Here is a 13,992-nt window from a genome sequence, read left to right as displayed (position 1 = left end):
CACATCTGAGGGTACTTGAATGGTGGGGGGGTGGTGGTGGTGGTGTTCTCTGCCCCTACGCTGTTGCTTGGGCAATGAAGATTTCATCGATCTTGTTTACCTGTTCCCCTTCCCAGCAGGGCACATCTGAGAGCCAGCGAGGCTGGAGGTGGGTGGGTTCATAACGTTTGGCTTTCTTCAGGAGACTTGTGATGGCAGGACAACCTCCCTCAGTACCCTGCTTGCTCCTGCCCCACAAGCAGCACGGAGCCATTCTGCACCAGGGTCAGTGAGATCCTGGTTAATTTAGAGCAACAGCTGTGGTGGCAGAAGACAATTTCTTTGTCACAGTTAAAACTCTGGACTTGGCTGCAGTTTCCCAAACCAGTGCAGATTTTTTGCTATGATTGTCATCTTCATATTCAGCTCTCCTTCTGCTACCTTGCTTGCCCACATGTAAGGAAGTTGTCACAGAAACCCATCTGTGCCAAAGGGAGTCACCAGCTGTGTTAGGACACATCTTCTAGGAAGACATCAGCTGCCGCTGGCTCAGCGTGGCCAGGATCAGCATTTCTAGGGCTCCTCTTGAACCTGGAGCTGCTCTCAGCAGTTGCACTTTGCACTTGGCTTTGCAGGTATTGGCAGCCTTTAGAGGGTCCATGTTATGCACCTGCAGCTCTGCGATTCACTCTTTATCTTGGGGGTTTAAGGCCCTACGGAGCCAGCTCAGAGCCAGGCGGTGTCCCCAGTGCCTTCCTCTTTTTCCAAGTTCCACTTCCTTGCTCCACCTTACCAGTATCACATTTTTCTTGCCTGCCTCTCCAAGCGCAGCAGTGTGACAGTGCTGCACTGGGGACGAGCACAGAGCAGTGCCTGCCTTCCGTGCGTCTTGCCAGGTGCCCAGAGTGGGTTGTGAAATGGGCTGGACGGCTGTGTGCCCATGCAGCCATGGGCTTGGTGATGCCCAAGAAGAAACAGGACTTTAGCAGCAAAGGAGTAGGGTGGTTTGCTCCCATTTACTTCAGGCAATGCCAAAAGTTAGGGGGGAACTGACCCTGGTAGGAGAAGGGGAAGTGGAAAACAGATAAGGCCTGGGAGAGGGAGGAGGGAGAGGAGCTGACTGAGCACGGGGGACAAGGGAAGCCTCGGTTACTGTGTTTGTGTCCACAGGAGGAAGCTACTGGCCCAGGAGGATGGTATGGAAGAGGGACCAGTGAGCCAGTCCCCCACCCGAGCATGGCTGAGCTGCGACGAGGAGCAGAGGGAAAGGTGTGGGGTGGGGGGGATCGAGGGGCTCCGGATCAGCTGAGCTCCCAGGGGTTCAGGTCCTGGGGCTTGGGTGGAAATAACAAAGATCCTAGAATTGCTGGGATACCAAAGAGAGAGGGAGCCGTGCCCACAGTGAGCCTGATGCTGTGTAACAAGTAATGGACCCCCTCTCCAAAAATAACAATCAAAAATAACAATGCTCTCCCTCAGAAGCAAATCCTTGGGGAGGGTCTGCACCTCCACACAGTGCAGGGATTTGCCGCCTTCCTGGGCAGAAACTGGGCAATGAACCAGCCCAGAGCTACAGCAAAAGAGCTTGTTTCTGTCCTCCCTCCTAGCGACGATTCCCAGTCGTGCTAGGTAAAGCATCCTGGTCTGAATCCAACCGACTTTTAATAGAGGCTGAAAGAAGGAAATACAGTTTATAAATTCACATTTTCACCCTGCAGCTCTTCCAAAATCTTCTCCCAAGCTCATGCAATCCAGCCTGGGATCTTGCTGCTTCCCACGTCCCTCTGAGGGCACCTCACACCCCAGGGAAGGGTGAGGGTCAGGCTGGTGCTGCTTGGTGGTATTTTACTGAAGCCAACATTAACTTATGTTCTTCTGATTACATTGTAGCCAAAGAAATATCATAAATAAAAATAATAAAATAAATATAAATAATATAAAATATTTAAAAATTCCTAATTCAGGATCCTGTAGGTTAAAAAATGGGTCATGAACCTGCCCTTGGGCTTTCCCACCTGCATGAAATGCCTGGTGGTCTCCTCGCAGCCTGCCTGAGCGCATCGGTTCAGCCACGAGCCTGAGCAGTGCCATCATCAACAACCGGCTCCAGGAGCTGGTGAAGCTCTTCCGAGAGAGGACCGAGAAGGTGAAGGAGAAGCTGATCGACCCCGATGTCACCTCGGATGAGGAGAGCCCTGCAGCATGTGAGTTCAAGTGGGGCTGGAAGCGTTTAACTGGGGGGTCCCTACCTATGCTGTGTTTCCAGGGAGACAGCTGCTTTGTTAACAGGTTAAAGACCTTAAAACAAACGACAGTAAGGAGATTTTTCTGCCTTGTAAAATAACTGTGTGGCCTTTTGCAGCCCCTGCCAAGCCTGCACCTGCAGCAGCACCGCTGCCTCCCCCAGGAGGGGAGCCGGAGGGGGATAAGCCGGGGGGAGATGAGCACTACTGTGAGATGCTGTGCTGCGCATTCAAGACCCAGCCCTGGCTGGACCGCCTGAAAAACTACCGGTTCCCCAGCAGCATCGACCCACTCACCGGTAAGTGGTGGAGCACAGCTGCATGCCCGGGCTGGGGCAGCTGGGGGGCAGGGGTAAGGAGGGGAAGAGGTTTAAAAGGTGAGACTTTGTAGAGGAGGGAGGGAGGGCAACTAAACAAGGAACAATTTAGATTACACCTGTCTACTGAAAAAGCAGAGGTTTCACTTCCCCTGCAAGGCACAGGCTTTCCAAAATGCTTCCCGATAGCTGTGGGTGTCAGGAGCATGACCAGGCAAGGAAGCGGCAGCTGCCTTCTCCTTTTCAGGCTTTGTAGTGGGCAAAGGCTGTCCCTGTGATGTGGACGCCCCATATAAAAATAAAAATAAAAATCACAAAAGAAAAATTTACTGTCCAGTGGACACCACATAGGAACCCAGCTCCTTACTTCATCTGTGCTATTCCACAGTCGTCTCAAAGCCCCTGGGCTCAGGCAGCCGTTGGCCCAACCTCAAGGGGAAAAGGGCAAAGCAAGAAAGTTGGTATTGTGGGAGCAAAGCAAGAGCAAACCTAGTTGGATCAGCAAAATGAGAAGAGGCTTTCTGATAAAAATGTGCTCTGCAGCTGGTGGTATTCACTTTGCATCTAGAGCCCAGCTCACCTGCAATTAAATGCCGTCACCAAGAGATGTCCTGCATGTTTCCCTGTTGCAGTCGGGGCAGGGCAGGGGATGAAAACTCCTTTGCATAGTGGATTCCTGCAGACAAGGGACACATGCCCAGCTAATTGTGGTGCGGTTCCCTGTGCGCAGACCTGATGTATGTGCTGTGGCTGTTCTTCGTTGTCATGGCCTGGAACTGGAACTGCTGGTTGATCCCCGTCCGCTGGGCTTTCCCTTACCAGACACCAGCAAACATCCACTGCTGGCTGCTCATGGACTACCTCTGCGACCTCATCTATCTGCTGGACGTCATCATCTTTCAGACCCGGCTGCAGTTTGTGCAGGGGGGAGACATAATCGTGAGTGGCAGCGCGCTGCACCCCACAGCTGGGGACCCATCGTGGGGATCTCCCATTCCCACCCCCCAAGAGGCATGGATGGAGCTGTCACTGACCTCTGAATGGAGCTCTCCAAGCTCTCCCACCATGGCTGTGGCCACCAGGGCTGCATTGACCCTTGGAGGACATAGCGAGCTTCTCTCCTGCTATGTAGTGGATAAGCTGGCAGTCTTTTTTGTCTGGCAGACATGCTGTTTTCCCCCTAAAGTCAATACCAGCCTATCTAGAAAGCACGTGGTCCGTGGCAGCCCCCTTCTTGGGTGGGGATGCTCAAAAGGCGCTGCTCTGCAGGGCAGCCCTGCCAAGGGTGCATGCCAGCCAGCCCCGGCACAGCCGTACGCTGCTAAGCATGAGCAAACGGCATAATAAACTCCAGGTTTAATTTTCCAGAGCTCAGCTAGGCAGGATGCTTTAGCAATATGACAAAAATGATTGCAATCTGAACACATAGATCACACGCCTCAGATAAGTGCAAGCCCTTGATTTTGTTTCCGTATCCAATTAAATAAGCCGTGAAAAGTAAGACCTTGAGGGTACAACCTTTCCATGGCCTGTGCAATGCTCAGGCAGGGAGGTTTCTCCCGTGAACTCTGATTTTTGTGGTGCTGGCATTGCAATGTGCTTTCTCTGGGATGCAAAGCGAGCACGGGATGACATGAGAGAGGATGGGAAGATGGCATACGGCCAGGTCTTCTGCTCCTCTTCCTGGGCATGAAGAGGAAAACCAGGCATGACCACGTTGGCCATGACTTTCCTTTCTGTAAGCAATGATCTTCTCTCTCTCTCTCCTTCCTATTCCCAACCAGAGCGATAAAAAGGCCATGAAAGAGAACTACCTGCGATCACAACGATTTAAGGTTTGACATAACTTTATTTATTAATCTGAATCTTTCATGTGAACTGTGGCTTGCAGCTCCACCCCACCATGCCTGCAGGTCCCCACAGAGGTTTCTCTCTTTGTGTGGATTTCAGATGGATGTGGTGTGCCTCCTGCCCCTGGATTTCTTCTACTTCAAAGTCGGTGTCAACCCACTCCTGCGCTTTCCTCGCTGTCTGAAGGTGAGTTGAAGCTTGACAAAATCAGGCAGAACACCAGCTGCGGTGGATGCGGAGGAGTCCTACGCCGGTGGGGTAAGGTATAGCTTGCTAGGCTCATCAGTGATGACAAGAGGTTTGTAAAAAGGACAGGAAGTCTTGTCCCGAAGGCTTTGCAGGGCCGTGGGTCAAACCCTTCGTTTCAGTCCTAGGACACGCTCACATTTGAATAGAAGGGCCCTTACAGGTGGAGCCAAACCTGTGCATGGCCGTTTGCACTGCGGAGGGGCTGCAGGAGGGAAGTGGAGGGGGAGCGGGGTTTTACAGGGACATAACTCTCATGGGAGGGGGGGGGCACAGCAAGCTGGAGCACTCTGCCTTCCTTCTCTTCCCAGTACCTGGCCTTCTTTGAGTTCAACAACCGCCTGGAGGCTATCCTGAGCAAGGCGTACATCTACAGGTGAGGGGGAGGGAGGGAAGTGGGGAGAGAGTGTGGAGCTGCTGTTTGGTACTGGGGAAGGAGGTTTATTCTGGTGTGCACCCACTCTGGGTTTCTGATTTATTTTCCTGCTGTCCCTGGACTGGGCTGACATGGACGTTGGCTGATGCAAGTGGGATGAGGGGGTCCTGGAGCCTGCATAGATAGGATCACCTCTCCCTGACCCAGCAGGGACAGGGGTGCTGACAGCAAAGAGGAGCCAGCAGTGGAGAAGATGCTTTTCCTGGCACTTCTGGAGCTGCAGGGCTGCAGGAGTGAGGAGCAGGGCTGCACATTTGGGTGCTCTGTGGTTCCTGCGTTGGCAGAACCTGCATGGTTAACAGTTGGCTCACCACTTCAAAGCTCCTTGTGATGCTGGTGGAGATCTGACGTGCTTCTCCCAGCAGACACCCTATCATTTCCCTTTTGGCTCTCTCCATTTTTTTAATTTTTTTTTCCCCAGAGTAATTCGGACCACAGCCTATTTACTGTACAGCTTGCATGTGAACTCCTGCCTCTATTACTGGGCATCAGCCTACGAAGGACTGGGCTCTACCACCTGGGTCTATGATGGGGAAGGAAACAGGTACAAACCAGGGCTCGGGTCCTTGCATAGCACAGATTGCTGTGAGGAGCTGGAGCAGGAAGGGAGGTGCTAGGCTGCAGCTGAGTTTGTAAAAACCCCTGAAGAAAAGGGTTGGGGGTACCAGGAGAAGCTGTGGAACCAGGGAGAATGATGGTGCTAGGAGGGATGGGATATGCGGTAATATATGGTGCTGCAAGACAAGAGGCTGCAGTTGGGCAAGGATGGAAGGCAGTGGCAGGCTGAAGAAGCTGAAAAACTGGGAACCTGGTGCTGGGAAGCAAGGGAATGCTCCCTGGCTGGGTAGGATGGCAGTGTGAACCCTGCTTCTGTTCATGTTGACTCGCTGCCAAGTCGGGATGGAGGCTTGAAGCTGTGTGTCCTGGGTGCCGTGTGTCAGCCCAGCACCCTCACTCCCAGGGTGCGAGACAGGGACAGTGACCACCCCATCCCCTCACCATGGCATTTCCAAGACACAAGAGTTAAATGTCCCTCGTGTTGTCAGTGATGGATGCCACAGGGAGAGTACTTGCCTCATGAGCCGAACACCACCTCATAGCCAATGCCCACACCTGCACATTGTACAACACAGGCAAAATAAAATATTGAGCAATGTTTCACTGATACATCATCATGCAGTAAACAAGAGTTTCCTGCAAAAGGCACAGGCAAGTGCGTTAAAGACTTACCCTGAGGTGTGGGTGTGGGGGGGGACAAATGACTGTCGCGCATGCAGCCTTAGTGCAGGTGTTCCCTTCCCTTTGAGCGCTCAGCGTCCCATGTTAGCATTGCTGCTATGTAGATACTTTGTGTCATATACATATCTGCATCTCTCTCTAGGTGTAACTAGGACATCCAAGGGAGGGCCCAAGACCAGTGAATCAAGAATTCACTTGACATCTCCTGAGTCCTATGCCAACAATTTACTTTCAACCCCTTTTTTCCCCCGACTATTTCTAGAAGTGTAAATGTTGCTGAAAATACTTTTATGTTTATGACAGTGGAGCTGTAAGAAGCAAAAAATGGGAGTAGCCAGAGCAGCTGAGCCTCCTGTGTGGAGGTTTCTGCAGGGTCTGTACATCCCCCTGCTCCTGTAGCATCTCCAGAAGCACCTGCAGCTGTGGTGGGGTGTCTGCAGCCCCTTAATTTTCCCTTTGTCACCCACAATTAACTCTACCATGGCCAGAGGATGTGGGCTGGGTTCTGAGGGGTGAAACAGGCCTTTGTGCCCGAAACCCCTTCAGAGCTGCCTCCTCTCTCCTTCCCAGCTACATCCGCTGCTACTACTGGGCAGTCAAAACCCTCATCACCATCGGAGGCCTGCCAGACCCCAAGACGCTGTTCGAGATCATCTTCCAGCTGCTGAACTACTTCACGGGCGTCTTTGCTTTCTCTGTCATGATAGGGCAGGTGAGTGGGAGTTGTAGGGGGATCCCAGCCTCAGGTAGGAAAGGTTTCGGTGGGGTCAGTCCACAGGTTTGCATCTCCAGGTTTGTTTTCCCCATGTGAGGACGTGCTCAGCATTGGTGGAAGACAAAAAGGTTTTGACAGATGCTGTTAGGACTCGGTGTTTGTTCTCTAGAGTGCTTAATCTGCATGATGGATAAGTGGCAGCAGTTAAAACATCTCTTCCACCTCTTCCTCCCATTCAGATGAGAGATGTGGTCGGCGCTGCTACCGCAGGGCAAACTTACTATCGGAGCTGCATGGACAGTACCATTAAATACATGAACTTCTACAAAATCCCCAGAACTGTTCAGAACCGGGTGAAAATGTGGTATGAGTACACATGGCACTCACAAGGCATGCTAGGTAAGATCCAGCCTCTCCAATGGTCAACACTGTGTCCGCACAGCACTGCATGTGGTTTACTGTGGTTGCTTTGCAGAGTTGAGACATTACTGCCAAACAGCACTACAGGCTCAGGGTGGGGGTGGGTTACTTTACCTTTCACTATAGGAACTTGTTTGCCCACCTAGAGAATACATAGGCTGCCACCTGTCTGCAGCACCTTAGTGACCCAGCATCACTCACAGCAGGTGGAGTCCAGCATCCCACCCACCGGTCCCTGGGGAGAGGGCAGTGACTGGCAATCACTGGCCAGAGCTCATCCACCAGCAAGTCCACCAGCTCACCCTACCAGTAAATCACAGGCAGGCCTCTGCACCTGCCCTCCTGGCCAAGGATGGTGCTGATGTGGCTCAGGCTCACTGCTCTGCCTCGGAGAGCCTCAGGGCGGGGATAATGCAAAGGGCAGCTCTCCACCGCCTGGGGGCTTTAGACCTGCGTGTTGGTGGGTGGGCAGAGGCTGGAGGAGACCCTTCTGGGTGAGCTGGCTCCTGCCCTCTGTCACTAGGATGCAGCCTGCTTTCCCACTGCCACACCAAGGATGTGCTCTTGGATCGAGTGCTGGGAACAGCCAGTTTTCTGCTTTGTCTCACAGATGAGTCAGAGCTGCTGGTGCAGCTGCCAGACAAGATGAGGCTGGACCTTGCCATTGAGGTGAACTACAACATCGTGAGCAAAGTGGCTCTCTTCCAGGTACCCTCTGTAGTGCAGACCCTGGCTGGTGAAGCCTGCCGTGCCGGTGCAGACTAACAGCGCTCTTGGCTCTGTTTTGGCTCAGGGCTGTGACAGGCAGATGATCTTCGACATGCTGAAGCGGCTCCGATCGGTGGTCTACCTGCCTAACGACTACGTGTGTAAGAAGGTAATGACATGCTCAGGTGGCCTCCTGTCCCTGGCGTCATGGCAGGGCAATGCAAAGCAGGGAAGCCAGGCCTGGCCCATCACCATGGCATCAAGCTGCTTCACAGGGAGGGGATTCAGAACAAAAACATCCTCAATTACAGCTGGTCTTTTACAAAAACTGAGCTCTTCTGCTGCAGCCACCAACAGCAGGAGAGCAGGGAAGAGCTTGCTGAGCTGCAGGAGACTTCGGGATGGTTATTTGAGGGTGCTTGGGAGTGAGCACCGTCAGAACAAAGCACTGTGAGAACCTGGAGAGAGCAGTATGGTCATGGGGGTTTCCGGCAAAATGCATGTTAGGGCATCCGTAAGGTCTTCCTGTTTCTGGCACCCCACACAGCAACCATCTCCACTGCAGGGAGAAATTGGCCGTGAGATGTACATTATCCAGGCGGGACAAGTGCAGGTGTTGGGGGGAGCTGATGGCAAAACCGTGCTGGTGACTCTGAAAGCTGGCTCTGTGTTTGGGGAAATCAGGTGAGTGACACATTGCCAGGGAGCCAGGGAAACACATCTGGCGGGTTCTGGGTGGGGGGGTTGGGAAGTGGGGAGATCAGCAACACCCTAATTAATCTTTGTGATTGAAAGCCACGAGCACTGAACAGCATCAGCTGCAGAGATTACAGCTTTTTTCTTGGAGTTTTTCTGGTCTTTTTGTCATTGTGCTGTTTTCTGTCTTGGGAGCTGGTAACGGTAAGCAGAGGTATATGGAGGGATGTGAAAAAGAATAAGAAAAAGATGTTTCAGTAAAACAGCCCCCCAGCCATTAACCCGCCCATTTCATGGGCATGTGAAGTCCTGTACCAATTTGCAACACAGTGATAGAGTTTGCCTCCCTAGAGCCCAGCACGCACTAGACTGGTGTAAAATGCAGTATTTAAACCTTTCAAACAAGCAAATAATTTTTTATATACTGCTTCATGCCAATGCTTCCCATCATTCTTTAAAAACTGGGCTTGAAGAATTTCATTGGGGTGAAAATTAAACTCTGAGTCCTCTGAAAGAGAGATATGGAGACATGAAAAGGGAGACTTTCAGTCATGCTGAGCCTGTGAATAACAGCGCTGACATCTCACCCCGTCTCTCTCAGCTTGCTGGCGGCAGGAGGGGGAAATCGCCGAACAGCAAACGTCATAGCTCACGGCTTCGCTAACCTTTTCATTTTGGATAAGAAGGACTTGAATGAGATTTTGGTGCATTACCCAGAGTCTCAGAAGCTGCTGCGTAAGAAAGCCAAGTGCGTATCGGGCTGCTGCTTTCTAGCCTGTGGGGTTTTAAAAAAAAAGCAGAGTATGGGTTTCAGAATCACAGGAGACGTTTCTCTCTGTGCAAAGCCCTGGGAAAGCTCCTGCTGCAGATGCCGGGCGTTAGGCACACGCTCCCAGAGGAGAGCCGGGCTGGAGCTGCCGTGCTTCGGCAGAGGGCAGCCACCCCGCGCCGCTGGGCTGGCAAGGCTGGAGATGCCCAGAGCCAGCCCAGCCCTGCCGCAAAGCTCCATCACTAAAAGCGATGCAGCTCTGGAGCAAACGTGCCCAAAGTTCATTCCTTTAAAAATCTATTCAAATACATGCTTTAGTTTTTAGCGTTGCTTAGATTTGTTGTTAAGGCCCTCCTAAGGAGAAAAAAAATCCCTGCCCTGATTTTTCTGATTTTTCAGAATTATTAAATCAGTCTGATTTTTCTGCATTATAGAATGCAGCTAACATAACGTATCCCCAGACTTAAATCATCTCTCCTTTTTCTTGCTGTAGGAAAATGCTGAAAAACAGCAATAAACCCAAAGATGAGAAAGGAGGTCCTGGAGACCCAGTCATCATCCCCCCAAAAACTGACACCCCGAAGCTCTTCCAAGCTGCCCTGGCCGCCACAGGGAGGATGGGGGGCAAAGAGCCACTGGCGCAGCTCAGGTGGAGGCTGAAGAAGCTGAAGGCGATGCAGGAGATGCAGGTCAGCATGGGAAGGATCGCAGCTTGGTTTTGCTTCATTAGGTGCCAAGTCGCTGCTCTTGCCCACCAGCTCCAGAGACCGAGTGTTGTTAAGGTGCCTTAGAGGAGTGAGCTCAGCTCATTGGGGTCTGATGTAGCGTAGGCAGATGGGCAGGGGGCGTCCAGCACCTTACACACCATCTTGGGAGAATGTTACTGTCCCACATGGGTTTGTTTTGCAACACAAAAGGGAAATACACCGACTTTTTGCCCAGCTGTGATAAACCTGAGTCTAATTTCTAGCTGGGCTATAGCCACAGATTAACATCTCTTCCATGCCACAGAGACGGAGCCGATTAATCGATGTGCTGGCGGGATGGAGTGTGATGCTGGTATCCAGCACCCACAGGCCAGTCAATATTTGCAAAGCTTTCACAGGGCATCTGGGGTAGAGGCCCCCAGCAGCAGACGTGCCATCCTGCTCGCTCCGCCTGAGCGGCAATGAAATCACCCTTGCTTTTTTGTGATGAACCACTGAAAAACAGCCCTCCTCTTTTTAGTATCTCTGCTAAACTTGTAAAAAAGACTGTATCTCCATGCAGACCTTGCTGTTACTCTTCCCAGCACAGAATTACGCAGACTGTCACATCTGAACATGCAGAGGGAGGTGAAAGCGCAGCTGATAGGGAGTGTGCAGTGGCCTTGAGTCTGGGTAAATATCCAGGGAGACACTGAGCATAACCACATTTTTGCATTCCTTCGCAGAAACATGACGAGGCTCCACACAGCACAGTGCTTAGCGCTGGTTTATAACCCGCTAAAGGCAGCAGTGACCAGTGGCACCATGTGTGCCACCAGTAGCAGCAGCAAGGTCCATCACTGGCGAGTGATGCACGAGGGGCTGACCCCTCCAGCAGGGTTAGCAGGACCCTGTTTGAAGGGCACCCCTCTCCATGGCATGCCCACAGGTGAGGGTTCTGCGGCTCCTCTCTGAAGGAGGCTTTAGGGCAGGGCAGTCCGGGGCTGCTCCCTCACAGCAACATTTCTGTCAAGCTTTTGCTAAGATCAACCCCTCCAGGCGCTTCAGGAGCAAAACAAAAGCTGGCGCAGTAGGTGTGAGAAAGCTTTGGTGCGCTCACGTCTGTGCACTGCTCTGGGGGCATGCCGGGTGTAATCCCACTGCCCCTCACACAGGACTCACCCCTGGCAGCAAGCTGACACCCCCGTGGTGAGGTCCAGTGCGGTAAATGCCTGCAAAACGCCTGCCTGGCTTTGCCCAGCGCAGATGCCATGGCTGGGGGTAGCGGACGAGAGTCTGCCAAGGTTGATTTTGCCTTTTTTGGGGGGGATTGCAGGGTTCCAGTTTTAGTCCGATCCCACCAAAATCACCAGTGCACCAGAGATCGCCTGTCATCTCCCACAGAGCAAGCACCCACCCGGGAGAAGAAATAATCTCAAAACCTTCTGATGGTTTAGTCACCATTCGGGTGATTTCTACAGCAGAAGAAGATGAAGAAATCCTTGCTGCTGAGATTTCGGAGAAAGAAGAGGAAAAAGAAGAGGAATGAAAAACAAGCAGGTCCTGGGGCAGGACTAGGAGTTGGGCAAATACCTGGGGTAGAAGCTTTTTGTCGTTAATGGTTGCCGTGCAGTGGCTGTAGGTTTGCTAAGTGCTGCAGGTAGGATCTGCCTTTCTTTTCTGCCTAGACCTTCAGTCGTTAATGATAAAACCCTCTGCCATATGACCCAGAACCGTACAAGGTTTCAATGCTCTGGAGATCTATTTTTATTAAGCTTCTTCACAAACATTCCCACTAAATCTCAGGCCAGCCCCCTTGCTCTGAAATCCATCCTTACGGAGAGGGAGCCCTGAAGAAATTGCTTTTTATGGCTCTGGATGGTTAATGAGTGTTCCTATAAAGTGTGAAGAGTTATTCACCTCTGACAGCTGAATCACCACTTGGCCAGAAGCAACCAGGGATAAAATAAAACCAACAAGGTTTCTCTGTTGGGCTCGAGGTTGTCAGCAGCAGCTGGAGAGTGATTCAGCCAAAAAGGATGTGGACTGTGCTCACAGGCTGAGCACAGAGCAAATCACACTGTCACAAGAATGCCAAGGTCTGTCCCCATGTGCATAGACCACAAGGTGCCTGAGAGTCCCTGCGTGATGCCAAGACCACCTTGTGTTTGTCCGTGGAAAGAAGAGGAGTTCCGGGGAGGCGGTGGGCTCTCCATCCCTGGTGGCTGCTGCAGAGAGATTTGATGGGTGACTTTCAAGGATGGAGAAGCACAATCCTGAATGAGATGTTCCTGGAGATCCCATCCAGCCCTGGGTTTCCATGGGTGCCCCAACCTGCCACTGCCAGGAGGGACAAATGGAGTGCAGGAAGTCAGGAGCCGTGCTGGTTTCCAGCTGGGACTGGGAAGAGAAGTGCAGTAAGTGCTCTCCTCTCCCAGCCAGTGTTTCAGTCAGGTCAGAGCCTGTGGTGTGCAAGCAAGCACGTATGGCCATGCAGGTGGTCCCCTGTGTTCATTCCTGGATCCCAGTGACCTGCCACATTTCCAGCCAGCAATTTCCAGCCCCTTTCGGTCACTTGGCAGGCTCTAGGCCATGTTTCCCATGGAGGAGCTGCTCTGGTATTGCTCATTGCTGCAACAGGGTGCTTGTGAAGACACTGCCAACCGTGCCGGGACCAGGCGCTGGATGGGAATGCCTGGTTAGCAGCCAGCATGCCCAGCTGATGGCTCAAGGTGTCCAGTCTTCTTCCAGCACCACCAGTTCCTCATCTCCCTCAAACTCAGAACCTAACTGGAGTGAGTTGCTGGTGAGCTGAGAGGTGACGAGAAGCAGTGGGTGAGATGGTGCCGGGTGAGATGGTGCCAGGTGAGACGACACAGATCCTCCCCAAGGCTTTGGCTGGCCATGGTTCTGTGACACCACCCCTGGCTCCATCGAGAGGAGCCAGTTTCCATCCTCTGGAGGAAAAGCTGGGGCGGGTTTTGCTGCAGGGAGCAGCCACGGCCGAGGGACTTTTCAGGTGTTCAGCAAATACTGCAAGCTGTGCTGCAGGTTACACGGGTCTGGCCGTGAGAAAGCTGGGCACTTCGTGAAGGGTGTCAGTGCTGGCATCGCCCCTGTATGTGGGTGATGCTTCTTCCCATCAGCAGCCTGGGGCTGATCTTCACCTCCTTCAGGGTCTTCTTATTTTGTTGCATTTTTTCCCCATCTTGCAAAGTAGAAGGGTTTCTGTGGTGGAAAAAGCCAGAATATATGTTAGTGTTAATTAACGATGGCTTGCTCTCTTTTAAACAAATTTAATGAGCTCAAATATACTGCAGAAGGGCCAGAAGCCACCACGCTGCAGTGGAAAACCTGGGCTCACCCGCACCTCACTAAATATTTCTCATCCTCAGTCATTTGCAAGTGGTTTCCTGCTAGGTAGAAGGTTTCAGTGGAGAGTGCAAAATACTTTTTTTCACTATATAAATATTTATATGATCAAACCAGGAAATGTGCAAAAGTCAAACTGGGTTTCTGATTTGCTGCTTTAATTTGATATGGTTTAGAAGAAGTGTTTAAATAAATAGTGGGCTGTAATGGATTTCATAATTCACTATATCTACAATAAATACAACATAGATTACCATTCATTTGCTATAGATTTATTTCAAAATTTCAGTTGTTTTCCATCTTTTTGCTCACTGG

General features: G+C 51.8%; 1 protein-coding gene across 3 annotated transcripts in view; it reads left to right on the top strand.

Annotated features, from left to right (window-relative positions):
• The window catches only part of CNGB1 (cyclic nucleotide gated channel subunit beta 1), a 28,440-nt gene extending 16,163 nt beyond the window's left edge, over nucleotides 1–12,277 (top strand). For all 3 annotated transcript variants that reach the window (XM_055726441.1, XM_055726440.1, XM_055726439.1), the window contains exons 18-33: nucleotides 1,150–1,248; nucleotides 2,026–2,183; nucleotides 2,342–2,521; nucleotides 3,270–3,478; nucleotides 4,324–4,374; nucleotides 4,490–4,576; nucleotides 4,948–5,012; nucleotides 5,494–5,616; nucleotides 6,882–7,023; nucleotides 7,266–7,425; nucleotides 8,057–8,154; nucleotides 8,240–8,323; nucleotides 8,720–8,838; nucleotides 9,452–9,598; nucleotides 10,113–10,308; nucleotides 11,642–12,277. In XM_055726441.1, coding sequence (XP_055582416.1) covers nucleotides 1,150–1,248; nucleotides 2,026–2,183; nucleotides 2,342–2,521; nucleotides 3,270–3,478; nucleotides 4,324–4,374; nucleotides 4,490–4,576; nucleotides 4,948–5,012; nucleotides 5,494–5,616; nucleotides 6,882–7,023; nucleotides 7,266–7,425; nucleotides 8,057–8,154; nucleotides 8,240–8,323; nucleotides 8,720–8,838; nucleotides 9,452–9,598; nucleotides 10,113–10,308; nucleotides 11,642–11,854 — 2,131 coding nt within the window. In that variant the 3' untranslated portion in view covers nucleotides 11,855–12,277. The remainder of the gene's footprint in view (nucleotides 1–1,149; nucleotides 1,249–2,025; nucleotides 2,184–2,341; nucleotides 2,522–3,269; nucleotides 3,479–4,323; nucleotides 4,375–4,489; nucleotides 4,577–4,947; nucleotides 5,013–5,493; nucleotides 5,617–6,881; nucleotides 7,024–7,265; nucleotides 7,426–8,056; nucleotides 8,155–8,239; nucleotides 8,324–8,719; nucleotides 8,839–9,451; nucleotides 9,599–10,112; nucleotides 10,309–11,641) is intronic.
• The last annotated feature ends 1,715 nt before the right edge of the window (nucleotides 12,278–13,992 follow it).

Source organism: Falco cherrug, chromosome 14 (genome assembly GCF_023634085.1).
Source record: "Falco cherrug isolate bFalChe1 chromosome 14, bFalChe1.pri, whole genome shotgun sequence".
NCBI classification, from domain to species: Eukaryota; Metazoa; Chordata; class Aves; order Falconiformes; family Falconidae; genus Falco; species Falco cherrug.
Note: the sequence above shows the minus strand (reverse complement) of the source record. Positions and strands in the feature narration are given on the sequence as shown.